This window comes from Panthera onca, chromosome E3 (genome assembly GCF_046562875.1).
Source record: "Panthera onca isolate mPanOnc1 chromosome E3, mPanOnc1 haplotype 2, whole genome shotgun sequence".
In the NCBI taxonomy this organism is placed as follows: Eukaryota; Metazoa; Chordata; class Mammalia; order Carnivora; family Felidae; genus Panthera; species Panthera onca.
In genome coordinates, this window is record NC_138354.1 from 7,997,428 (window position 1) to 8,022,919 (window position 25,492).

The 25,492-nt window shown below is 54.2% G+C and overlaps 1 protein-coding gene and 1 long non-coding RNA gene across 2 annotated transcripts in view; one reads left to right on the top strand and one right to left on the bottom strand.

Moving 5' to 3' along the window:
• The window catches only part of LOC144614765 (uncharacterized), a 129,006-nt gene that overhangs the window by 96,574 nt on the left and 6,940 nt on the right, over positions 1–25,492 (bottom strand). The gene's annotated exons all lie outside the window — the stretch shown is intronic.
• SERPINE1 (serpin family E member 1) lies at positions 17,091–24,837 on the top strand. The gene is made up of 9 exons (XM_078440008.1): positions 17,091–17,243; positions 18,043–18,314; positions 18,921–19,154; positions 19,647–19,841; positions 20,619–20,817; positions 21,826–21,926; positions 22,045–22,131; positions 22,705–22,788; positions 23,101–24,837. Exons 2-9 carry the CDS (start codon positions 18,044–18,046, stop codon positions 23,136–23,138), a joined length of 1,209 nt encoding a protein of 402 aa, XP_078296134.1. The 5' UTR covers positions 17,091–17,243; position 18,043; the 3' UTR covers positions 23,139–24,837.

Genomic DNA, 25,492 nt, shown 5'->3' on the forward strand with positions numbered 1-25,492 from the left:
CAGAAGGGGAGAGACCTCAGATGTTCTCTCTCTGTCTCTCTCTTTTTTTTAATGTTTGCTTATTTTTGAGAGAGGGAGAGAGAGACAGCGGGCACGGGGCAGAGGGAGAGGGAGCCAGAGGATCTGTGCTGACAGCAGCAAGCCCGACGCTGGGCTCAAACTCACCAACCGTGAGATCACGACCAGAGCCAAAGTCAGACGCTTAATGGGCTGAGCCACCCGGGCGCCCCAGTTGTTATTTCTAACTCACACAACCTCTGACTTCCCCATCAAATACAGTAGATGGAATAGCAGTTACTGAGTGCCCGCCCACCTGTGCTTCATACCCATCGGCTTCCAGAAGCTTCAACTCCTACAGAGTAGGAATCGTTAGCATTATTTGACAGACAAGGAAACCAAAGGTGGCGAGGCTTGCTCTTGGATCCTGACTCCGAAGCTGCCCTTCCAACCAGCTCTGAATCCTAAGCCTCTTCTCTCCTTCGTCAATGACGGCCGAATGAAATGAGATCTGAGGTTCCTTCCTGAGCTAACAGACCAGGCCCTTGTCCCTATAATAGGACTGGAATCTAACACAGGAAGGGAAACTCAGAGATACTTCTGAGCATCCCAGCGGCTAGTGCTCACTGCAGGGGGGTGGGGCGGGGGGGGGGGGGGAGCAAGACGGAGAAGAGAAGACAGCGGAGGAGACAATGTTTTGAGTGGCCTGGTGGGGAAGCAGGGGGTGGGAGTCAGGGCCCACCACTGCCGCGGTGACAGCCTGAAAAAGAATTCCGCAATTCATCATCGAATGACTCAGCCTGGCTTTGGACCGGAGCCTCTGTGAACCCCGGGGAGCATGACTCAGCAGCTGAGGGGGCCAGGCGCAGGAGAGGCTGCCCGGTCCATGTGAGCAGTAACTGTGGGGAGAACGGCCTGTTCCAGGCCCCAAACCCCAAGGCGGAGCGTCTGCCTCTGTGGTCAGACACACACGGCCTGGGGTTCCTAGCCATGTGGCCAAGACTCCTCCCTCAGACCTGGGTCTCCTCTTCTGCAGGCCTGGCTGCCTCCTTTCCCCACAGCCTTGGGGTCTGCTGCAGGATACTGTGGCCACAGACTCTGGGAGCCTCTTTCCCCTTCACTGCTCTGCCAGGGTCAGGCCGGCCTCTCTAGAAGGGCAGCAGGGGCCCCACTGTAGGGGCTGGGGAAGGCGGGCACATGTCACAGGCAGGGCACGAGACTAGACAGATGGTCACAGCATCCCTCCTCCTGCTGAGGGCCAGGGAATGGGGCGCTCTGCTCTTGATTTTGCTCAAGGGTTAACTCAGAAAACGTCTCTTCCCCCTCAGAAATTTTCTCTCCCCTTAACACTCAGGTCAGGACAGTCCATCAACTTACCAGCTGAAAACAGCCAAAGCAACAGGGAGACAGAATGGCCCTCGAGTCCTATGGGGGAGGCCGGGACACAGAGGTTGTAGGTCAGCAGGAGGGCACACAGACCCGCTCCTCCCCGCCAGTGCCTGGGCACTCTTGTCTGGTGACCCCAGTTACTTTCTCACCTCGATTATTCATACAGTTCTTTCCTCCCCTGCCAAACCCTCAGGACAAGAACTTCTGATTCACATGGAGCATTCCATGATCAGGTGTTCTGTAAATATTTGTTGGTTGAAAGAACAAATGAGTGAATCTGTGCTAAAACCCTAGTCACCGTCCCTAAGGTCAGAGGAAGCCCTGGGAAGAGAGGACAGGCCCTGGGGCAAGAGACGATTATCCCTCCTCCTTAGAAGGGAGGCATGAATAGAAGTTATCCAAATTCTGGGGGGGAAAGATAGTAATCCCGCTGTGCTGTCCTTTTTCTTTTTCCCACCACTCCTTTAACCTTCTAAGGTGCTAGTTCACTTAATTGTTTATCCTGTTTATTGATTATTGTTTGTGTCCCCCCCCCCCCCCCCAGTTGCTATCCTGGAAGGATGCAAGCCCCAGAAGGCATTTTGTCTATTTCATGCACTGATCTAACCTACGTGCCTGGGGTATAGTAGATACTGAATGAATGAATGAATGAATCAATGAATGGTATCTATTGAGCATTTACTCTGAACCAGGCCCCATTTTACATGTATTATCTCATTTTGTGCCCTTAACAGTTCTAGGAAGTAGTATTACTGTCTTCCCTGGTTTAAAGATGAGGAAGGTGAGGGGCACCTGGGTGGCTCAGTCGACTAAGCTCCCAACTTCAGCTCTGATCATGATCTCATGGCTCATGGGTTTGGGTCCCACGTAGGGCTCTGTGCTGACAGCACAGAGCCCGGAGCCTGCTTCGGATTCTGTGTCTCCCTCTCTCTCTGCCCCTCCCCTGTTCACACTCAGGCGCTCTCTAAATAAACGCTAAAAAAAAAGAGAGATTAAAAATGAGGAAGGTGAGGTTAGAGATTATGTAACACGAACAAGATCACCAGGAGCTGGGCAAGGGGCTGGGCAGAGGCCAACGCCAGCTGTGGTCTGCCTAGGGACAGCTTTCTATCACTCCCCGGGGAAGCACTGAACACACCAGGCCTTCCAGGAAAGCCACACCCGCTTCATCCCTTCTGGTTGATGTTTTTCTTTATCCTTCTTCCTACCAACTTCCCACATGATCCCGTCCCACCCCCAGAAGATATCTCTGCCCTGAAACACAGCACCCCAGCTTCCAGACTTTTCCTGGCAGAACCGCAGAGGCCTGAGAGCAGAGAAGGGGACTGGGGAACCTAGGCCTGGCCCTGCCCACCCAGGCCCTGCAGAGTTGAGGCAGGAATGTTCCTGTAGCCCACTCCCTAACACCCCCCTTCCTGCTGTCCCTCAGACTGTGTGGGAGGCTCCCCAGCCCCAAGTTCAAGGAAGGCAGAAACCCCCAGATCACTTTTCTGTGCACTTCCTACCGCTGGGAAGTAGGCTAGAACACAAGAAGGCCTCTGCCTACGCCAGGGGGCCAGTGCTCCCAGACACGTCTCCTGGCAAGGACAGCTTTGCAGGCCCCTCACCTCCTACCTCACTCTCCTGGCCCCTTCCCTGCATCCCCTTAAGCTTCTGTGGTTCTCCTGCCAGGAAGAGTCTGGAAGTTGAAGAGATGCTGTGCTTCAGGGCAGAGATATCTTTTGGGGGTGGGATGGGGTCATGTGGGAAATTAGTAGGAAGAGTGATAAAGAAAAATATCACCGGAAGGCATGAAGCGGGTGTGGCTTCCCCAGAAGGCCTCCTGCAGGGCACCTCCCCAGGGAATGATGGAGAGCTGGCCTCGGGCAGGCCGCAGCTGGCATTGGCCTCTGCCCAGCCCCTTGCTCCTAGTGATCTCTGGGGAAAAGAACGGAGACCCAGGAACAGCAGGAGCAGCGAGAAGCCTACAGACACCTGAGGGCACCCATGTCCATGCTCAGGGAGACACAGCACCTCCACCTCCCTCCAAGGGCTCAGGAGGGCAGTGAGAGAGCGAGGGTAAGGAGGCTGGGATGTCTAAGCAACATCTGGAAACGGGCCGTCACGGGAGTCAGAAGCTAGACTGGGGATTGTCAGGGAGAAACTGAGTCCAGATGTTGGGGAAGCAGTACCACGCCTCACACCTGGGATCCTGCCTGTGGCTGGAGCCAAGCATCCTCGCTGGTGTTGATATGAGAGAGGGGGTGTATCTCTGTGGTCTTATAAACACATGGCGGTAGGCATGCCATTAGGATGTTTCTAGGCAGGCATGCGCCCCATCAAAGAAGCAAGACTGGAATTTCCCTGAGGCTATCATTTCCTACCATTTAATCCTCAGTCGAGGACCACAGGGCCTCCCAAGGGCAGGTGCTGGGGGAGTGGGCAAGGTGCAGAGCTCTCCAGGAATGCCCCCATGCCCCGTCCACCTCTCCACCCACAAGCCCCTCTCCTAACACAGAAGGTGATATGCTCTCCCTCTGGGGTCTTTCCCTCCAAGAAAGGGATTCAGGGTGAGGACAGCCTCATTTTATCCCAGCTCTGTCACTCACTAACAGGGGACACCCGCATGGGTTTCTTAACCTCTCTGGACCTTGGTTCCTTGCCTGTGTAATGGAGGCAGTGAGCTATCCCATGGGGCTCCCAAATGAATAAATGAGATAAAGAATATGAACACACTCAGCCAGCGTCTGGCACATAGGGGATGTCTAGTCAGAGTTCATGGTTCCTTCCTGCCTTCACCTCTTGGGACCACGTGCCTTCTCCCCACACCTTCTGGGCACAAAACACCCGGGCTGAGCTCTTTTCCTTCCACCCCCATGCACCACCACTCAATCAGCCCACCATACAGAAAGCATTTACTGGGCCCTGCCTCTAAGTTACCAACGCAAACAGCAAGAACAAAGATGTGGAGGGAAGACGTGGCCAGCTGGGGTAAGTAGCTGGTCACCCAAATGAAGTGACTTCTCTGTGGAGTTTCATCACATCACAGCCCAGCACTTGATTCTCCAACTAACATGTGCATACCATGGACAAACCGATCTCGGGGCGTACTGACGTCAAGCGTGCGTACAAGACGCACAAAGGGTAGCGTTAGGAACCAAATGCCAGCTCGTTAGTTTACCGACACAGCCACTATCCCCAGGCACCTGGGCACCTCTCTCCTGGAGGCTTCAGAATGGAACTGCTGAGGATGGAATTAGAACGAGGCCAGGCCATTGGATGATTTTAATGGCTGGATGATAACCTGAGGTGTCCACACCACCTCAGGATAAGCCAGTCCCAGGGCCCGGCCCCCTGAGGTTTTAGGCTGTCCTGCACAGCCTAGAGACCCGGCCCCAAGCTGGATCTCCTTGGATCCCCCATTTATAATGAGAAGGAACTCTCTCCTCTGTTGGCATTTTCCCTCAGGCAGAAGACAATGCAGTTAGGTCCCTAAAATCAATTGCAATCTTATCTGCTCTTCTGAGGTTTCACCCAGGTCTCCTTAATTGGATTTGGGATATTTACAGACAGACAGTCTCCTAGGTAATTTCTACAGAGGGCTAATATCCTCTCCTAAACCGGGTTTCTTCCTAATTGGATTCTCCAAAGGCAATGTTAACTTCAAGGTACTTGGCTGTCAGGCCCAAGTCCTGCCCACGTGGGGCAGTATTAAGGGGCAGAGGAGGAAAGCACAGACCCAAACATTTCCTACCTCTAAATGGCACACGACCCAGTAGGGAGAACAAAATGAACATATGTGGTACAGATGAAGAACCCTCCAATGCTGAATGGTGTGTCTGATCATAAGAGTGTTCAAGTTCAAAGGAGAAACAGCTTAGGATGGCCTGCAGGATGCTGGAATGGCTTTGGGGAAAAGGTAGGATCCAAGCCCCCTTGGGAGGCTCCGTGAAGAGCTGATTTGCATATGAACAGCAGGGGGTGTGTGGAACATTCTAGAGGCCAGAGATGGGTGGGAAAACCAGAAATCAGGCAGCGTAGATGGAGGGGATAGATATGGCAGATGGACATCCTGTCCCCGCCGTTATGACTGCCTTCCCACTTTCCCTCTTTCACCCACACTGTTCTTGCTCATCTTCCCCACACACGAACTGGGTTTGTTGAGAAGCCCGGGAGGCGTCAGGAGGCCCGGCAATTAACACAGACCTGGCACATATACCAGGACCCCCACACACATAAACACACACTCCTGTCCAGCTGCTGAGTTAATGGTCCACTGGCAGGAAAGCCCTGTCAGAGCAGAAGGGCGGGGAACCTCGGCCCCAGACCAGGAGTGACAGACCCGCGCCTTCCACCTGCTGCGCTGACGATGTGCCTGATTCAGCCCGGAAACCAGGCCCGTGTGCCAGACACAACAAGACGTCCTTCCCCTTACCTACAGTCCCTTGGGGTTCGCAGAAATGATAACAGGGAGTTCCCGAGTCAGGGGCTTTCCGTCTGGGCTCAGCTCCCACCTTAGCCCCATTTCCCCGGGTAAGCCGCTGCCACAGGCAGACAAGAACAAAACAGAGGGGGACCCGCCATTTCCTGAAAAGATAAGCACTTGAGGACACAGGTCCCCTGAGCCCATCCTGGGGGTTTAGGTCTACTTGATACACTCAGAGCAGAACGGGGTCTGTTGGCGCTCGTCTAAAACAGGAGCCCAGGGGGCGCCTGGGTGGCTCAGTTGGTTTAGCGTCCCACTTCAGCTCAGGTCATGATCTCACGGTTCGTGAGTTTGAGGCCCGCATCGGGCTCTGCGCTGAAAGCGGAGAGCCCACTTCGGATCTTCTGTCTCTCTTTCCTTCAAAAATAAATAAACATTTAAAAAAATAAATAAATTCTCCGCATGGGGCGCCTGAGTGGCTTAGTCAGTTGAGTATCCCACTTCGTGATCTCTCGATCCCACATTGGGCTCTGTGCTGTCAGTGTAGAGCCTGCTTGGGATTCTGTCTCCCCGTCTAGAGAGGGACTGGCTCCCCGCTTGCACTTGCTATTGTGCGCGTGCTCTCTCTCTCTCTCTCTCTCTCTCTCTCAAAAATAAAGAAAATATTTTTTAAAAATTAAAACAGGAGCTCAGAATAAGAAGGTTTCCCCCCCCCCCCCCCAACCAGCTTTCCTGGACCCTAAAGCTCTCCTGTTGGCCCCGCTGTCATTCCACTGGAAGGGTCTAGACCTTGGAAAAGAGAAGACTGCCCTTCTGCTTCCTCAGACCGCCATATCCTTTGACAGAGCTGGCCGGTGCAGGGCTGAGGGCTCAGGAGGAAGGAGGGAGGGGTGTCCACCCGCATGGCCCCGAGCTCCTGACGACCGTGGCAAGACCGACAGAGGCCGTCTGGCCAGCCCTATAGGGAGGTGAGCTGGCAGGCTGGGGCTGCACCCTGGGAAAGAGGGAGTGTGCCTGAGGGAGCCAGCTGTCGGTCTGGGCCGTGAATAACGGGGGCCTCATCACCACCCCAGAGCTGCAGGGGCAGGAGCACCCAGCACGGGGACTGACTAAGAGAGCAGGTCTGGGCGAGTGGGTGACGAGCAAGGAGCAGAGTGCCGGGCTCCTACACACAGGGCAAATCCCTTGGCTGCTCTTTGGGCTCCTTCCTTCTCGGGCCCTTCTCCCCACATGATTCTGCTTCTCCAGCCTGACATGTCCGCATCCTCTCCACCAAGCCTCTCGGCCTTATCCCAAAGGTCGTGTCCCTGCACTCTTCCTGCCTGCCCCCAGGCCTCAGACATCCCTTGGCTGGATGCCTGATCTCCCGTGTTACTCAAGAGGCATTTGGCACACCCCTCCTTGGAACTCCTTGTCTTTACAGCTGTCTGTCTTTCTACCGGAACAGGGCCCTAAGGCCCTCCAGGGCCAGACCCTTATCCTCGGCCCCAGCACCTTTACACGCCCCGCGGACAGAAAAAGCAATAAAAGCAGTTCTCTGCAAATGCTTGCAGATCATTCTTTCAGGTCTAGCTCACAGGCCCGCTCCCACAGGGGCCTCCCGAGCATTTCACGGGTACCTCTCCTGAGGCATTCGAGGCCGGTTCTGGCTTCTCTGGCTCTGAAGGTGAGGACAGTGCCTCCGTGCCCTGACCAGCTTCTCATGTCCTCTCTGCCTTCTCCACCCATCTCAAAGTCGAGCCTGCAGTCCAAGGTCCACAGATAACCAGCCCACAAACGTGAACAGGGCACAGAAACTGCTAACCGAGCCTATGGGTCAAAGGGCAGTGTGCTCCGTCACCAGGCAACCCGGGCTCAGGGCCTCCGGTAGATTCTTTCTCCAAAAGCCACCTGGGGGGTGGGGGTGGGGGAAAGCACACGGGTCTGAAATTCCCCACCCCTGGCCGGGGTGGTCTAAGGCTGCAATCTCAATCCCAAAGGGGAGCCAGCAAAGGCCAAACCAAGCCAGCATCCTGGGATTCTGATTCGAGACTCGAATCATCAGCGATGGGCCCGGCTCTCACGGCTTTTTGAAAGCTCCTGGGTAAACCTAATGTGAAGCTGGGGACGAGAGCCACTGGACGAAGCACAGAATGTCACATCTCCCAAGCGAGCGTGGCCTTCGAGGGTATGAAACGGTCAATCAACACGGCTTGAGCCAGAATCAGTTCCTTGCTCAGAGGACAGGAAGGTTCTGAAGGAAGGAGTCAGGGATGGGAAGGGGAGCCGTGGGATATAGTGAGGGCGGAGCCGGGCCCTATCCTGGGTCAGGGGGTTAGGGGCACAGGCCTGCAGGGGACACCACGGGGACAGCTGTGGCGCCGAAAAACAGAACGGAGGCAGGGCGTGCTGGAGCCAGCTCCTCTCATTAGCTGAGGGGCCTGGAGCAAGAGATCCAACCCATCTCTGTGGCGGTTTCCTCATCTGTAGAATGGGACAGCGCCATCCCCAATCTCTGAGCCAGATGAGAACGAACGCAGGTAATGAGAGGACAGCAGGGCCTGGCAGACAGCAACTTCTCTGCACACTTTAGCCACTGGGACCGCGGCAGTTCGGGGAAAGGGGACTCTTCCCTGCAACTCTGAAGAAAAGGCATGCAGACCCAGCACTTTAGGAATGAAGAGATGTGCAGATCGGCAGCTGCCTAAATAGGGGCACCTGCGGGGCTTGGTTGGTTGAGCGGATGACTTGGGCTCAGGCCGTGACCTCATGGTTTCTGGGTTCTAACCCTGCAGCGGGCTCACTGCTCTCAGTGCAGAGCCTGCTTCGGATCCTCTGTCTCCATCCCTCGCTCTGTCCCTCCCTGACTCGCGCTCTCTTTCCCCCTATCAAAAATAAATAAAACATTTAAAAAAGAAAAGAAACTGCCTAAAGAAATAGACAGGGGCAACCACAAATCCAGACAGCCTGGCACGAGTTTTTGAAGTCTCAGCATCCCCGGCCTTCCCAGTGTGGGAGGCTGGGATGCATCCTGGGGGCACTGCAGCCCCGGTTGGGTGCTTCTTTCTGTCGCTTCCAATGTTTGCTTCTTCTGAGCTCCGAAAGAGGAAGGAACCTCTCACCTCTAGCCCTGCACACAGTGGGGAGCCCTAGGCTGGCCTCCACACTGGACTGACCTGACCGCCTTCATCCCAAATGGAGTGCTCTGAGGCTCCAACCTCCGCAAATCCTATCCTAGAACCTAGACTTGCCTTTGACTTGGTTTCTGGCAGCCGACTGGCCATTTGGGGCCGGGGTGATCCCAGCCCCAGCATGACTGGCCTTCTTCGCCAGATGCTCCTTCAGTTCTGCCTTTGGCCTCCCTACGATCCTCCTGACCTTGGCAGGAGACCCTGTTTTTCCCTTGTAGGAGCTCATCTGCCTTAGAAGGCCAGAGAAGGTGCAGAGGACCATTTCTCCCAGTTGTCCCGAAGCAGGACCCAGGCCTCCAGCCTTCCATGCCAGCATTCATATCTGGAAGACAGTTCATGACAGGGCTTCCCTAGGCTGAGGGTTGTTTACCTGATTGGGGCCGGAAGGCCCCGTCCCTTTCCTTGCCCCCATGCTCCCCAGAGGGTGACTGTCTTCAGCGCATTGTTTTCTTTCCGGTGGAATTTCTGCTCTTGAGGACTCAGTGTTCTGTGTTACTCCCGCCGCCACCACCATCGCCAGACCTCACATCCTGGTTTCCTCCTGTCCAGACAGTGCTGGCCACTGGCCAGGACCTCGACCATTCATGGAGAGGACAGGGGCCGAAGACAGCAAAGTGGGAAGCAGGAAGTGGGAAGCTGACACTCCTCCTTGGTCAGGGCCTCAGGCCTCTTCCGTGGGGCCTGCAGAGCGTCCGTGGTGGGCTGTGTGTCCACTGTGGGTGGGCAAGCCCTACCCCGCCTGGTGGTGGGCAGTGTGAGCTCAGTGAGCAAGCCTGGGGCGGATACATGAGGAGGTTTCCCACAGATGGGGACAAACCTTACAAGCTGGAACTTCATGATCCCTGATCAGTTTCTCCTTAGATCTGGTGCAGGACCCGCTCTGGCTCTAAGGAAGCCAAGGAGCCCAGATAGGCCAAGACTGAGGCCAGTCTCCACTGTGGTCACGGGGCAGGGGGTGGATAGTGGACATGACAGGCAAGACTGCCCCACTTGTGCCAACCGCCCTGCCCATGGCACTTCCCATGCAGCTGCACAAGGTCGGGAGAAGGGGCAGGTGCGGGTGGGGGTGGCTCATGCTTCCCCTTTCCTGCCCTAGACCCCAGCCCGCATGGCAGCTCCAGGAAAGAGCCTAAGTCTGATTCCTGGGGTGTTAAATATCCCCCAGGTTAGCCTGCCCTGCCCCCCACCCCGGAGCCCTTCTCAGGCCTGAACTGCCTCACGTTGCCATCTGGGCTCCCTCCCCCAGCACCCCCACGCTGCCATGTGAATAAGTTATTTGCTCTGCCTGCATCAGCCTTTACTCACAGTCCTAATACTTCTTGACACATTTGTGGGGGCACAGCAAGGCCCCCCAGGCAAGGGACTCAAGAGAAGGGCATGTTATAATTCTGGGTCCCAGAACAGGATGGACAGCAGGCACCGCTGGCCTGGAGCACCTGCTTCAGATCCAAGTTCTTTTTTTTTTTTTTTTGTCTTTTTAAGTGTATTTATGTGGAGAAAGAGAGCGAGCACGGGGAGGGGCAGGAGAGAGGGAGAGAGAGAATCCCAAGCAGGATCTGCACAGGCAGTGCAGAGCCCAATGTGGGGCTCGATCCCCTGAACGGAAATCAAGAGTTCAACGCCCAACCAACTGAACCACCCAGGTGTCCCCAAGTTCTTAACATGGTGACAATACTTTTGTCCGGCATTCACAGGAAGCCTGGTCCTCTCCTGCCAGTGACATATGTGGGCCAGAACCCTTGGTGGCCTTCCTTGTCCTGGTGGAGGCCCTGTCCAGCCCCACCATTGAGCTTCTGGGATCCCTTACCCGAGGACCTGATTAGCTAGCCCCCTCTGGCACAGGAACCCAGTCTACCCTCAGGAAACCAAGGGGCCCTTGAGAGGAAGCACAGGGGGAAAAAAAAGAAAAGAAAAGAAGAAGAATGCAAGTTTTAAAGTCAACTGAGACAGGGGCACCTGGGTGGCCCAGTCGGTTGAGCATCCGACTTCGGCTCAGGTCATGATCTCACAGTTTGTGAGTTCGAGCCCCACATCGGGCTTGCTGCTGTCAACCTGTCAGCACAGAGTCTGCTCCAGATACTCTGTCCCCCTCCATCTGCCCCTCTCCCGCTTGTGCTCTCCCCCAAAAACTAAATTAAAAAAAATAATAATAAAGTCAACTGAAACCTACAGGTCACTTTCTCTGTAGAGATAGATGCACTCGGTCATTTCATCCGTGCTGTCCTTTGAAATCCTAACTACACTATCATGAAAATGGCAACATTTTCTCTCCAGAGAAAACAGGCTCAGGGGAACAAAGGAAGCTGCCCAGAGGTTCCCGCTGGTCCTCGGGCCACATCTGCCTCTTTCTATGCAAAGCATCTTGTTCCAAGCCATGGTGTCAGTCTTAGGGAGGCTCTGGGAAGGAAGAATGATAACCAGACCCGGGACTGCGTGGGCGCACTGATGACCCTCAGAGTCCTGTGTTGAGAGCAGACACGCCATACCCGCCCTCCCCGGCCCTTACAGCTTGGAATCCTGGGAAAGGTTATGGTATATAACCTGGCATATCTGGGCTCTGGCAAATCCAAGAAGCACACTAGCAGCCTGAATGCATTAGCGTTCATCAGGCCAGCTGCTCACCAAGTAGCCCAGGCTGACTCAGATGGAAAGACACACAGTAGAGCCTGCTTCCATATGGCAAGGAAGTGAGGGAGAAGGAATGGTCAGTGACTCGAGGGGCCCCTGACTCTCCAGTGGCAAATTCCATCTGTACTGCATCATTCAGGCTGCTTCATCCCTGGGACCTCCGCCACCCACAGGTCCCCCACTGACCCGGGGTCACTGTCTTTCTGGGCATTTGCTCAGTAAAACAGCGGTGCCCAGGGCCAGGATCCAGACTAGAGCAAGGATATCTGTTTTGAGGAGATGGAAAAGCAGAGGCCTGCAACACAAAAGCCGACAAGAGAACAAGTCAGAGACGAGAAGCCTCAGCCAGAAGAGAAGTTGTTCCCTGGAGATGAAGATGCAGAGAGACGATGGGCACGTTTTCTTCCCTTCCCCCACACGGCTCTGCACCTCCTGGGCCCACCCCATCCCCATTTCTCTGCCAAGGCCACGCTGCCTCTCCCTCATAACCCAGCACCGTCCCTCTGCTTCTGGGAAGCCTTCCTTCCACCCTCAAGCCCAAGTCTCGCAACTTAACATGCAGGAAGTTTTAAGTTTTAATCTAATTGTCGCATGTTCGTTGATCTTCTGCTTCTGTCCCTGTGTCTGTTCTCTCAGGGAGAGAGAAGTGTATATGTCTCTAGGTCACACCATTGAGCATTCATTGTCAACAAATATTTGGCCATTTTGGGGAAGCCAAGATTCACGCAACAGCCAGGGTAAAAAAAGACAGGATGTGTTCCAGAGAAAGTTACAAAGGGAGATTCAGGAATTCAGAGAATGAGGAACAAGTTCTGGTAAAGATAAAAAAAGTGAATCAGAGTTGGACAATCCACATTCGTGAGTAAAGAGAAATGGAAGGTGGCCCTGGGGTGTCCCTGGGGCGCCCCACAGGCGCCTCATTCTGGCTGACACCATCAGACTCTGTGGTCACAGCTACCCGAAAAATTGCACATCCCACCCTTCCCGGCCCGTTAAACTTCCCCTTGTGGCCACAGTGGGTCCCATTTACTCTCTCTGCTTCTTTCCCCCAAGAGAGAAGGCTCATTCTTGCCTAGGGGGTAGGGGGGGTCTTTAATGCTTACTGAACTCTGACATTATGAGAGAGCCTCCAAGGGGCACCCCAGGACATAAAAATAAACGAGGCGTGGCGACAGCACAGTGAGTTTAGTAAGTACACACAGGACCGTTGAGATTGGGAAAGTATGTGCAATGGGTAAAGAGTTATGGAGACTCAACAAGAGATAGTGGACGTGGGTGGCAGAGAGTGGGTCCAGTGGGCCAGGACCAAGAAAACAGGTCAAACTCAGTTTGGTTTTTACCTTTTTCTAAAACAAGCCCCCCTCCTTCCTGGTATGCTCGAGGGATTGGGACACAAGTGTCAGATGTCAGTGAAGTCCACATGCAAACAGAGCCCACAAAGGAAGATCTCCCTAAGATCAAAATCTGCCCATCAGCCAGTGGAGCACACCAGGCAGGGGGTAGAAATGAGAAGATCCGGTCTGAAGTGGACAAGAGGGGCTGGTAGCCATTCTCTCCTGTCACCGGCCACCCGGGGCCCCAGGCATTTGATGTCAACACTCAGTACAGGCCAAGGGAAGTGAAAAGAACACCCACATCAAGGAACTCACATTGTATTGAAATTAACAGCTCAAGCCATCTGGGTTCCTGTTCTGGCTCCTTCCCGACCAAGAGTGGCTACCACTTAGTGAGAGCCTAGAACATGTCAGACACTTGGGGACAATATTTCATGTAACCCCAACAGCCTTGAGGGATGGGGATCATTCTCAACCTACCTATAAATTGTCATCTGCACCTAGCTGCAAAACGGAAAACCAAAGCACCCGAAAGTTAAGTTTTACCTAAAGACACATGACCAGCAAGGTCAGATCTGGGACCAGGCGGGTCCATCCACTGCAGTGACCACTGTTCCCCCTCACCAGATGGCACCGTGTGGACTCAAACACATCATGCGGCCTCTGTGGACCTCAGGGCCCATGCCTGCAAATTCGAAGGGCTGCATTAAATGGTTCTTCAGACCCTCCTGCTCTGAAACGCAGGGATATAATTGCAGAAAAAAAGCAACCGTGGACAAGTGGGGCTGAGACTGGGGGAAGGAGATGGGTTGGGGGCTTTCCTCTGCCTTCCTCAAGCTGTCATGTTACAGGCATTTAAGGAGAGAAGGCTGCCGGTGGTTGGGGAAGGGAGATGGAGGTGGTTATGCAGGCAGAGGAAGGGGAGACACGCTGGACATGGTACCAGTGTGAGGAGAGACCCTGGACGGGCCAAGGTGGCCCGTGTCTGTCTGGGTTCCAGGGTCAAGATCTTAAGCAAGGATAGGCAGGAAGGGACACAGGGCACTCACCCCAGCTCACTCCTACGAGAGGGGCAGAGCCAGCCCAGCCTAAACACAGGCTATTTTTGGTGTTGTGTTGTTTGGAGAGCAACCAGGCCAGAAATAGTGCTGTGAGTTAGTAGGACCCTGTTCTGCTCCCACCCCCAGCTCTCCCAGTGAAATCACCAAGAATCAGGAGGCCAGCTCCAACATTCCAGGGAGCCTGTGTAACTGATAGGGGACGGTGCTCTCCGCCCTGCAGGAAGACTTGGAGCAGAGCATTTGACTGTAAAAGGGCTTCTTCAAGAGGGGAAGCCAGGGAAGGGGGACTGAGTCAGAGAGAGCGGAAGAGAGAGAGGGAAAGTGGGAGAGACGTCCCCTGGCTGGCTGAGGCTAGTGGAGTAGACCAGTTGACCATGGGTTGAACAGAGAAGTCAAGAAAAGGGAGTCTAGGAGAGAGAAAGGGAAAGTGAAAAAGAAAGTAGGTAGTGGTGCTGGGAGAGCAAAAAGGAAGAGAAGGGAGTAGGCAAAGAGGGCAGCTGAAGGACAGGAGGTGGAGGATTGAAGGGAAGATAGGCCCACAGAGAACCAGGGCTGCCAGGGCCCATGGGCATGGGGTGGGGGGACAGTCACGGAAAGCGTGAGTCTGGTCTAGTCATGAACCACCTGCTAGCGGACAGATGGAAACATCTTTCCCAACTAGCTGGAACTGAAACTTCCCCAGAAATCCACAGTCTTGTAACTCATCCTCTTATCTCTGACTCTCTGGGAATCAGAGATCCAGCAATTTCAAAAGCAGGGACTTTTCTCTTTCTGCTGTTTGTGATTGGGTGAGCAAGGTGATTGGATCCAGGCTTTGTTTGGGGTTCGGGGGAAGGAGGGAAAGTGATGTGGCCCCTTGAATCAGGCTGGATTCTGAGAAGGGTGTCGCAGGGAAGTCTGTCTGGGGGGTGGCGGGGCGATCCAGCTACACTGTGATGTGTGGAAGGTCTCCAGAGGGCAGACAGGGTGGAAGCAAGGCCTTAACACACAGAGGAGCAACAGGCACCACGGTCACGGTCACGTCTGGGCTTAGATCATCCAGCGGCCCTAGCTCATGAGAAAGTCAAAGGAAGAGTCAGAAACCCCAGCATGGGACCCAGTTACACCGGGCCTTGCCTCAGTTTCTAATCTATACCCACCAGATACCTACACGTTCCCCCCAGTTTTGGAAAAAACCCTGATTAAGTCAGCCCTTTGTGTTTTCAACATAAATCATGTCCCCTTTCTCCCCAACAGGACATAGAGCTGCTCCCTTCCATGCCTGGGAACAGAGCGTCTTTTCTGGAATGGCATCAGGATCAACCATCAGGTCCAGGACAATGGTTCTTGGATGGCCAACGAAAGAAGGGAAGGAGGGTCAGCTGAAGTGGCTGGAGAGGATGGGCAGTGGGGCACCTCAAGGGAGCCCCTTTCAGCCAGGTCTCGACCCACTGCCCTTCTAACTTGGGGCTTGGCACTCCCAACCTGGATGCCCATGTCCCCATCCCCCTTGAGCCCCAGAGGTAGAGGGCAGGGCACTGGGGGCATTTCTGGGGGGTAGGAGATGGGTTGGGGGCTTCACTTCTGTCTTCTCCACTTGAAAGAGATCAGAAGTAACCGCCTTCTCATGCTTAACCACTGTCTCAGAGAGTCCAAACGAGACCAAGAAAAGAAAAGGACATAAACAAGAAGCAGTTACACGGGAACAGTCCTGTACTTGAAAAGAGTGGGTGATCCTAACTTTCCGACCGAGGTTTCCCCTTTTTTCCCTGCCACCCCCTCCCCACCTGACTCCTAGGGGCAACAGAGAAAACACAGGCAGAGGCAGAGTAAAAAGTGGGAAAGCCGTCCAGCTGTGGTTGCCCTTGGTATCTGCTTACTGAAAAAATCCAAAACAAATATCCCGATGCTTCCACCCACTTAAACTTCCTGTGATTCTGCTATCCGCTGTCTCCATGGATACTCTCACTTGAACCCCACCACCTACACAAAGCGAGACAGCGTGTGGAGCCCAGGGTCAAGTGCATCATCTCCCCACCCAGCCACCCCTCTGTCCACAACATCCTGGGCACGTGACCTGACCCTGCCAAGCCCCCAGGTGCAGTCCCACGCACCAGTCTCTGGCCGATTCCCACCCTCTGCAGAATTGTTTGGTTAGTCTTCCATCCCCAAGCCCGGTGTCCTGGAAGCACACCCCACAAACCCGCCACGAACTGACTCTCCATGGCCGCCCCAGCACCACCCCCCAGGTGTCTGTGTCTCGAGAAAAGGATAAGGTATAATTCTCCCCAGGCACAGAAGGCAGCTTAAAGAAATGAAACTTACACATTGGGCTCCTACTGCCTTGCCAAGTCTTTACCCTGTCAACCCCTGGTTTCTTTCAGCCTCCATCACCATCACCCCATCCAGCACACCCAAACCCCCTCCAGACACGGCTGTTGGCACAAAAGAGAGCCTCGAGGGCATCTTAAGAGTCTGGACACGTGGGAGAGTCAGCTGTGTATCATCGACCAGCGGGCGGGCACGCACCTGGCAGGGAAGAGGGAAAAACGGAAGGGAGTCCTCTGCGTGCTCATGTCCTAGACAGTCAAAACCCAGACAATCACATGGCACGCTCCGTGCCCTCTGGCCACTGGAATGAGGCCAAGAGGAGGGAGGGGTGTTCTCCCCAAGCTGGCCAGCACGTACAGACTGGACAGCACCGGCAGACAAAAGTTCACGGCTTCTTTGGTAACCACGCGGTGACCCGTTTCTCCAAAAGGAGGAAACGTAAACTGTTTTTCCCCAGCTGAGTATCGGGGAAGGTAATCCCAAACACGGGGTAGTTTGGGGCCGCCTGGCACTGCCAGGGGTCGAGCTGGAAGATCATCCAAAAAGAGGGAGACACAGGCAGAGGGTAGCAAGTCCCGGGAGGCCCTCGGGCCAAGGTGACCGGGGTTTGCTCAATTGTTCCTGACCCCTCTGACACACGTACACACAGAACAGCACGAGCACACGCCTCTGCAAGTTGGGCAGAGGGAGGTGCCGAGGGGGCCTGGCCAGCTGTTCAGAGGGACTTGCAGAGCGAGAAAGTGGGTGGGGCTGAACCATGAGTTCATCTATTTCCTGCCCACATCTGGTATAAAGGGAGGCGGCAGCCTCTGGAGGAACACAGCTGCGTCTGGCTGCGGGGCCAAGAGCACTGTCAGGAGAGCCACACGCCCTCTCCGGCTGCAGAATCACCACGATTCAGCAACAGCAGGACAGACCACCAATCACAAGGGGCCTTTGAGAACTTCAGGTAAGAGAAAAAAAACTCCACCTCCTCCTGAGGTTAAAGCGAAGAACACCCCTCCTATAAAGTGTTCTCTGTCCACGATCCTCACTTTTCCTCTTTTTCCCCCCTGGAGAACTGCAGACCTGAGTTGACGGAAGGTGGCCGGGCCACACCGCCAACCCCACCACACAGAAACAGGGGCTTCAACTCTCCATCCCTCTCCATCAGGACGCCCAGCCCACTTCTGGAAAGGGGCTTTTCATGCTGGCTCGCTCGAAAAAATTCACGGTTGAGAAAGCTTTAGAAGAGAATTAAGAACATTATGCAAATCAAAGGCGTTATTACAATTTAGTCTTTTGGCCTCCTGAAGGGAAGGGAGATACGCTACAGGGTGCTGCCAGGGGTTCCCCAAAGTCCCACTGGTGGAAATGCACTTAAGGCTCCCTGGGGCTGATCATGATCTCACGGTTCGTGGGTTCTGGCCCCACGTCGGGCTCTGTGCTGACAGCTCAGAGCCTGGAGCCTGCTTCGGATTCTGTGTCTCCCTCTCTCTCTCTGCCCCTCCCCAGCACGGGCTCCATGTCTCTCTTTCTCAAAAATAAATAAACTTTAAAAAAAATTAAAAAAAAAAAAAAAAAAAAGACTGCCTGGGGCTGAGACGAGGGGAAAGGCTCAGAATCGGAGCCGATCAGGGTTTCTTAAGGACTCCTGCCCTTGTGTTTAGGTATCACCTGCCAGCGGTGAACCCGGGGAGCCCGGCCCGTGGTTGGGGTGCCGCTTTCCAGAACTCTCCTCTCACCAGATCCTTTTCCGCTTGCTCTAGGATGCGGATGTCTCCAGTCTTTGCTTGCCTAGCCCTGGGCCTGGCCCTCGTCTTTGGTGAAGGGTCGGCCTCCTACCACCGCCAGACTCAGGCGGCCCGACTGACCACAGACTTTGGAGTGAAGGTGTTTCAGCAGGTGGCATGGGCCTCCAAGGACCGCAACATGGTTTTCTCACCTTACGGGGTGGCTTCGGTCCTGGCCATGTTGCAGCTGACGACAGGAGGAGAGACTCGGCAGCAGATCGAAGCAGCCATGCAGTTCCAGATTGATGGTGAGAGACAGGGCAGAGCAGGGGGCGGGCACTCACACTGTCTTCACGGGACAGGGGTGTAAGCAACCAGAAGCAGAGGCAGGCCGATGCCAGCTGAGCCGAGCCGGCTCCTATGCGGCCATGTCACAGGGCATCTTTACCGGGCTCTGGGTCCGTCACAAGGGGCACAGGCCAGGGGATGTGGTGTAAAACAGGTGTGCCTCACCGTTTACTACCTTAACACCTCTGGACCTCGGCTTCCACATCTGCAAAATGGGGACGATAAAACTATCTACCACATAGAGCTGCTGTGAGGCTTAAATAGGATTATACGTGTGAATGCTTAGCACAGTTAGTCTTACGATAAGAAAAAACTTAGGGTTCGTTAAAAGCAGAGAAAAGTATTCTAACCCAAAAAGGGGTTAGGGCCTGAGATTTTTGAGGAGAAGAGAGAGATGCCGAAGAGATTAAGGTTTGGAAGGGAATCTCCCTCCAGAGACCCCGGGGGGAACAGAAGAGCCCCATCCACACGCGCAAGGTTGGGCCTCTCCTGGGGGAAGTTGGCCCGGCTGGGGGCCCTTGGCTCAACGTAAGCTAATGTGTCCTCTCGGCCCTGCCTCGGCACAGAGAAGGGCATGGCCCCTGCCCTCCGCCAGCTGTACAAGGAGCTCATGGGGCCGTGGAACAAGGATGAGATCAGCACGGCCGATGCCATCTTCGTCCAGCGGGATCTGAAGCTGGTCGAGGGCTTCATGCCTCACTTCTTCAGGCTCTTCCGGACCACGGTCAAGCAAGTGGACTTCTCAGAGGTGGATAGAGCCAGGTTCATCGTCAACGACTGGGTGAAGACACACACGAAAGGTGAGCGGGCAGGGAGAGGAGGCCAGTCCCAAGGGCCTGCAGAGGAAGGGGATCTAGAAACAAGTCCCCAGAATCCCAACCTCTCCCCATCAGCATGCTGTTCTCTGTAGACAGGGCAGGTGCTGGAAGAATCAGAGCATCTTGGTTTTCAAAGTAGGCCCTCTCATGAACCAACCCTAAGGGCCTCCCTAAAGTGCTGTGAGATGTCATGACAACAGTAATAACCACAAGAAACACACACTGCTGCTTGGGGAGCAAAGTAAGGCAAGACAAGCGTCCGGGTCTGATCCTGGACAGGATCCCAGGGCCAGAGCATGCGATGAGCGGGAAGCTTTCCTGAGACTCTTGGGAAGATGAACAGGTTGAACACAGCTAGACTGGCTCACTTACACCCCCGTCTGCCTCCTGACCGGATCCCCTCAAAGGACTGAAGGGAACCATCTAAAAGGGTTAAAACATATTTAGCCTCCTGCCCACCTGGCTTTCCCGTAGGCATGATTGGCGACTTACTGGGCGAAGGGGCCGTGAACCAGCTGACGCGCCTGATGCTGGTGAACGCCCTCTACTTCAATGGCCAGTGGAAGACGCCCTTCCCAGAGTCAGGCACCCACCACCGCCTCTTCCACAAATCTGATGGCAGCACCGTTTCTGTGCCCATGATGGCTCAGACCAATAAGTTCAACTACAGTGAGTACAAAACCCTTTCCCCAAGTCCCACAGCTACCGCATCTCTTCCCCGGGGTGCTCCCCTCTCAGGGAGGAGAACCCCTCGAATATAGCCCATCTTTGACAAAGAATCCCCAGGTAGGAGCTACTGGGATAACTGGAGCAGCAGAAAGTAGCTTTATATCACGCAAGATGAAAGTGCAGGGCGCCTGGGTGGCTCAGTCAGTTAAGTGTCCAACTTTGGCTCAGGTCATGATCTCCCAGTTGGCGAGTTTGAGCTCTGCATCAGGCTCTTTGCTGTCAGCTCGGAGCCTGGAGTCTGCTTCGGATTCTGTCTCCTCTCTCTCCCCCTCCCCCGCTTGCGCTCTGTCTCTGTCTCTCAAAATTAAATAAAAATATATATATAAAAAAAAAGAAGTCCAGAAAGTCCCTCCAGCCCAAATATGACCACATGACCCACGTGTTTCTAGGTGATCACCAGGGGCTCACAGATCCTGCTGGGGGAAGGCCTATGTGGAAGTTGAGATGAAGGAGGTGCTGAGATAAATCAGTGGCTGGGTGTGGGGGAGAGGGGGGTAAAGGCAAAGAAGGCCAAAAGGAGACAGTATCAGAAGATGCTGCATTGGCAGAAGAGGAGGGAAATGGGGATAAAAAACACCGACTGGGGAGCCTCAAAAGCCAGGGTGGAGAGGTGGCTTCCAGAAAGAATGGATGAGACAGAACTAGTTGAAAAGCCAGTGCCGGGTCAGAAGCGAGAGCTGAAGCCATTTTCAGTGCGCCATCTTGGTGCCTTCACAGCTGAGTTTTCCACCCCCGACGGCCATTACTATGACATCCTGGAATTGCCCTACCACGGGGACACTCTCAGCATGTTCATTGCTGCTCCCTATGAAAAAGAGGTGCCTCTCTCTGCCCTCACCAACATCCTGGATGCCCAGCTCATCAGCCAGTGGAAAGGGAATATGACCAGACAGCTCCGCCTCCTGGTTCTGCCCAAGTAAGTCACCCCTTGCTCGCACCACACTTGCCAATGCTCTAATCCTCTCTATCTACCCCTCCCCTCTCCCAAGGCTCCCTGAAGGGACCACCCCCATGTTTCCCAAGTATGACATTTGCAGGGTAGGGACATGTGTGGGAAGCTGATGGGAAACACTCTGGCCTGGGTTTGATTAAGATTCCTCTCCTCATCTCTGCTCCTGTTTCTGCTGGAGGGCAGAGGGCAGCGGGGAATTTTCCTAGACCTTGCCCCCACACTCCCCACCCTCAGAATATCCAGCAAAAGCCAACCAAAAGAAGAGCCAGAGAAATGAGGGGGGAGGGGAGAGGGATGGATCAGCCTTTGAGATGACCCTCTCCCACCCCCATCTGCTCAAATCAACATCCAAACAAGAGACAAAAGGAGACAAGGCAGCCAGAACTACAGCTTCTAGCTGGCTTCCAACAAAGCAGATTAAAAAAATCCTTCTGCAGGAGTACAGAGGGTGGAGAAGGCCGAGGCTGGGTAATTCCAGAATTGCAAGGAAGCCTCCCACCACACCTACCCCAAATTTCCAGCTGTTATAATGCCATGCTTGGGGAAAGAGGAAGATTCAGTTGTTTAGGGTGCCCTTGTGTTCTCTACCCCCACCCACCCACCCCCACGTCTAGAAAACGAGAACCGAGGTGACTCGGGCCCTGATGGGAAGCAGAAGTGCCTCAAAACCTCTCTGCTGGAGTCCTCTTCAGAATTCGCTCCCAGAAACACAATCTACAGACCAGATTTTTGTTCAAATATCTTGCAGGAGGATGTGCCCTTTGCCACCGCCCCCCTCAAGATTCCAGGGTGTGAGGGTAGGGGTTGTTCATTTACATTACACCTGACACACAGATGTGAAAAAACCAAGCCTCCCTCCTCCACTTTCACACCTATCCCCATCCCGTCAGCTGAGGGGGATATGTGGACGGGGCCTGGCAGAGGCAACAAGGGGCGGCCTGAGCTTGAGCTATTTCCCCCTCCTGTTTACAGGTTCTCCCTGGAAAGTGAAGTCAACCTCCGGAGACCCCTGGAGAACTTGGGGATGACTGACATGTTTAAGCCAAACCAGGCGGACTTCTCGAGTCTCTCAGGTAAGAGATTTTCCTCCCACCTCCTCCTTATGCTGGTGGACTGGGGGGCCCCTGAGAGGACAAAGGAGTGTATCTCTGAGAACCCCAGCTGATCTACACTCGGATCCGCTTGTTTCAGATGAAGAGGCACTGTACGTGTCACAGGCGCTGCAAAAAGTCAAGATCGAGGTGAATGAGAGCGGCACGGTGGCGTCCTCCTCCACAGGTGGGTCAGACTCAGGTGAGGCCTGGTGAGTGTCCCCCCAGGACTTCCAAGGAGGGGCCCACGTCTGGGAGGAACCCCACGGCCCTGCTTCACCAGCCTCTCCTCGAAGAGGGGCACCCCCCACACCAGGTGCTCAGGGCATCACCCTTATCCCCCCAGAGTTTCTTAGCCTGCTGTAGGCCCACTTTTCCTGGGATCCCGGTCCCCCACCCAATGGCTCCTGAGCCCCCCCCCCCCCCCCCCCCCGTGAAGGTGAAAAGGCCCCTCAAAGGAAGCCTTGGCTTTGTGCTCATAGTGGCCAGTCGGCTTAAGGAACTTGCTTATCAACATTCTAAAAAGGGTTACACAAATAGCTGTTGGTGAGTAGCTGGTAAATCTCTCTGGAATGCCTGGAGGCAGCCAGTCCTCAGAGAACTTCCCTAAACTGTTAAAGTTTGTGATGGGAAGAACAACTAAGCCTCCGAGTCGCCCTCCAATGCTGCTATCAGAAGGCTGGTGTCAATGGATCACTTATGATCAATCCAGGCACCAGTGCCCAGTCCTTCTGTTCTAACCTTGTTCCCTCTCTCTCAGCCATTATTGTATCAGCCCGAATGGCCCCCGAGGAGATCATCATGGACAGACCCTTCCTCTTCGTGGTTCGGCACAACCCCACAGGTGAGCCGGGGCGGGGAGGCTCCACTGCCCCCTGCCCCCGCGTCTCTTCGCCTCAGACACCAGTCCAGACAGGTGTAGACGCTCCCTCCTGCCCCAGTCCATAACTCTGCCCCTCCCCCTCCCTTCAGGGATGACGCTCTGTCACAAAGTGAGCACCGCGCCAGGACCCCAGCCCTAGCTTAGTCACCCCAAAAGCTGGGACTCCAGACAGCTCACTTGCCTTCTCACATCTCAGCTCATCCATAAACATGGGGCTGGGCGAGCCATGCCATTTCTCCCTGTTCTCATCTCCTATGATTCTTCCATTCTCAGGAACAGTCCTCTTCATAGGCCAAGTGATGGAACCCTGACCACGAGGGTGAAGCAGTCCTCATCTGTGACAGAACTGGAGATGTAGCCAAGAAGAAAGAACTCCAAAGGAAGAAAACTTTTATTTTAATTAATTTTTCTGGAGAAAGAGAAGGCCTTTGCCTTCAAAAAAAAAAAAAAATGGTAAATCTTTCAAATCTGCCTCTTAGACCTCAGCCTCTCCCAGGAATGGAGAAGAGGACCTTTCAGGAAAACGCCCTCGTGGAGCCCCCCGGGGAGACCGCCAACGCTCAGCTGAGTCTCCAAAGCAGACTGTAAAACATGCACAGGCACACGCGCAGCTGCTTCTGCCCATCGCTCTGCCCATCCGGGTCTTCAGACCTGGACCCCACCGAGACCCTGGCAGGATGGCACCAGAAGGCTTTACGGGGGCTTTTGTGCGCTTGGTAGACACTATTTGCGTTCCAGTCACGTTGCTGTCACTCTTGCACTGTCTGCCACTGCTGAGGAGGCTGGCGGCGGGCCAAAGAAGGCCAGTGGAATAGACACCCTTTCATCTCGAGGCCTGTGCTCCCTGGCTCGGTGGTCCTGCACACGGACAGAGCACCTGCCCGCCTCCCTGCGGAGACCCACTCCGACCTGGCCGGCTCCCTCCCAGAAACAGTGTGCATGTATTATTTTGGAGTGTAGGTGACTTGTTTACTCATAGAAGCAGGTTTCTGCTTCCCACAAACTTTATTTTGCAGGAATGGGCGGGGGGGTTGGGGGAGAGTGGGATGTGTGCCTGGCTCTCGGCCCTCATCTGGTGGGGAGGGTGGGATGCCGGGGTGTGCCTAGTATTTATCACAGCCTTGTCCACATGTGCTTGTTAAAGAAAAAGAGGACTCTCAAGAGAAACGTATAATCTGAACTAGCTAGTAGTGTTCCTCGGTGGTCTTGGTCATTGCATCTCAGGAGTCTGGCCACTTGACCGGCCACCCTGCTGGGTGGCCAGGATGGTGGGGCCCACACTGCCACCTTGTGGCTGCCCGAGCCTTCTTTTCCTCGCCCTTCTCCACTGGAGGGCTGAGACCCCCCCCCTCCCCCGCAAGATCATCTAACTTCAGCCCACTTTAGGGACCAAAAGGATGTGGCGGGTAAGAGAGATCGGAGTGAGAACAGAGTGGTTTCAAAATTTTCCAATATATTTAGGAACACGAGAGCAAGGGGCTGCACGACCTAGAAGGACAGAACTTTCCCCAATTACAGGGTGATTCATAGCCGCATTGGTGACTCACTTCAACGTGTCATTTCCGGCTGCTGTGTGTGAGCAGTGGACACGTGAGAGAGGGAGAGAGAGAGAGACTGAGAGAGAGGAGGAAGAGGAGAGAGAATGAGAGAGACCATGAGTCTGGACTCAACTACCCCCGCTAGGTAATCCTTCTGAAAACCAAGGAGCTAGGGGGCATGACATCAAGACCGATTCATCGAAGAATTGCACATAGATGTCGAACGAATGAATGTGAGCCAGTAGGACCCTAATCATCCCACCGTGCTCCTCAGTGAAAAATCTTTGTTCTTTGTGTGTCTGTTTGTTTGTTTCTCATCATGCACTGGAGAGTGACAGCCGCACACAGTACCCGTAAGGATACCCCAATGCGGGGTCCGACATTCTTGAAACTGTTGAATTATATGCTTTTTCACTTTTGATATATAAACAAGTAAAATATTTTTTAAAAATAATAAATAAGTAAAAATAGTCCGAAAGAGTCCCTGCCTTTATTTCCAACATTTCGCACAGTACAAAGTCAAAAGCTCATCAGTTCATAGCCCTTCTCCAGTAAAGGGGAGCTTTACGAAACACACACCCACAAGCCCAAGGCACGAAGACCTGCCACAGGGAAGTCCACAGGGTGGACCACCGGGGCTGCACAAGACCCAAGGGACATGGTGTGCAGGGCAGAATTCCACACCCCCCCACACTGGGTGCCACCGTCAAAAGGGAAAGAGGGGTCCCCCGAAGACCTGTCACCTCATACCTTCCCTGACAGGCCTGCTCATGCCCACTGTCCCTGGGAGTTCCCATCTCTGTTCATGCCATCTCCTTCCCCGCCAAATGCCCCACCCCTGCACCTGCCCCACTCCCCACTTCTCAAAACCCAGACCGAGTCTGTTTCCTTCGCCTGGCACTCCCCATGGGTCGGGTAATACGAACATCTTCAAATGGCACAAAAACAGCCAAAAGTGATCATTCTGCCTGGTTAGAATCTTACCTGTTCTCAAGCTTAAATAAGCCCACTGCCATGGATAAAGATAGATTTCAGGCCTTGAACTAAAGGAACCTTCATGTTACAACTTTCTCTAAATTGTGTTAGACTTCCTTGGAGCAGTTTTAGATCATGACATAAATTCAGGA

Bases quoted from the DNA above. Each gene is read 5' to 3' on its own strand.
- SERPINE1 (XM_078440008.1), top strand. From the start codon at position 18,044: ATGCGGATGTCTCCAGTCTTTGCTTGCCTAGCCCTGGGCCTGGCCCTC. The intron at 19,842-20,618 runs GTGAGTACAAAA...GTGCCTTCACAG, and splicing joins GACCAATAAGTTCAACTACA to CTGAGTTTTCCACCCCCGAC. The intron at 22,132-22,704 runs GTGGGTCAGACT...CCTCTCTCTCAG, and splicing joins GGTGGCGTCCTCCTCCACAG to CCATTATTGTATCAGCCCGA.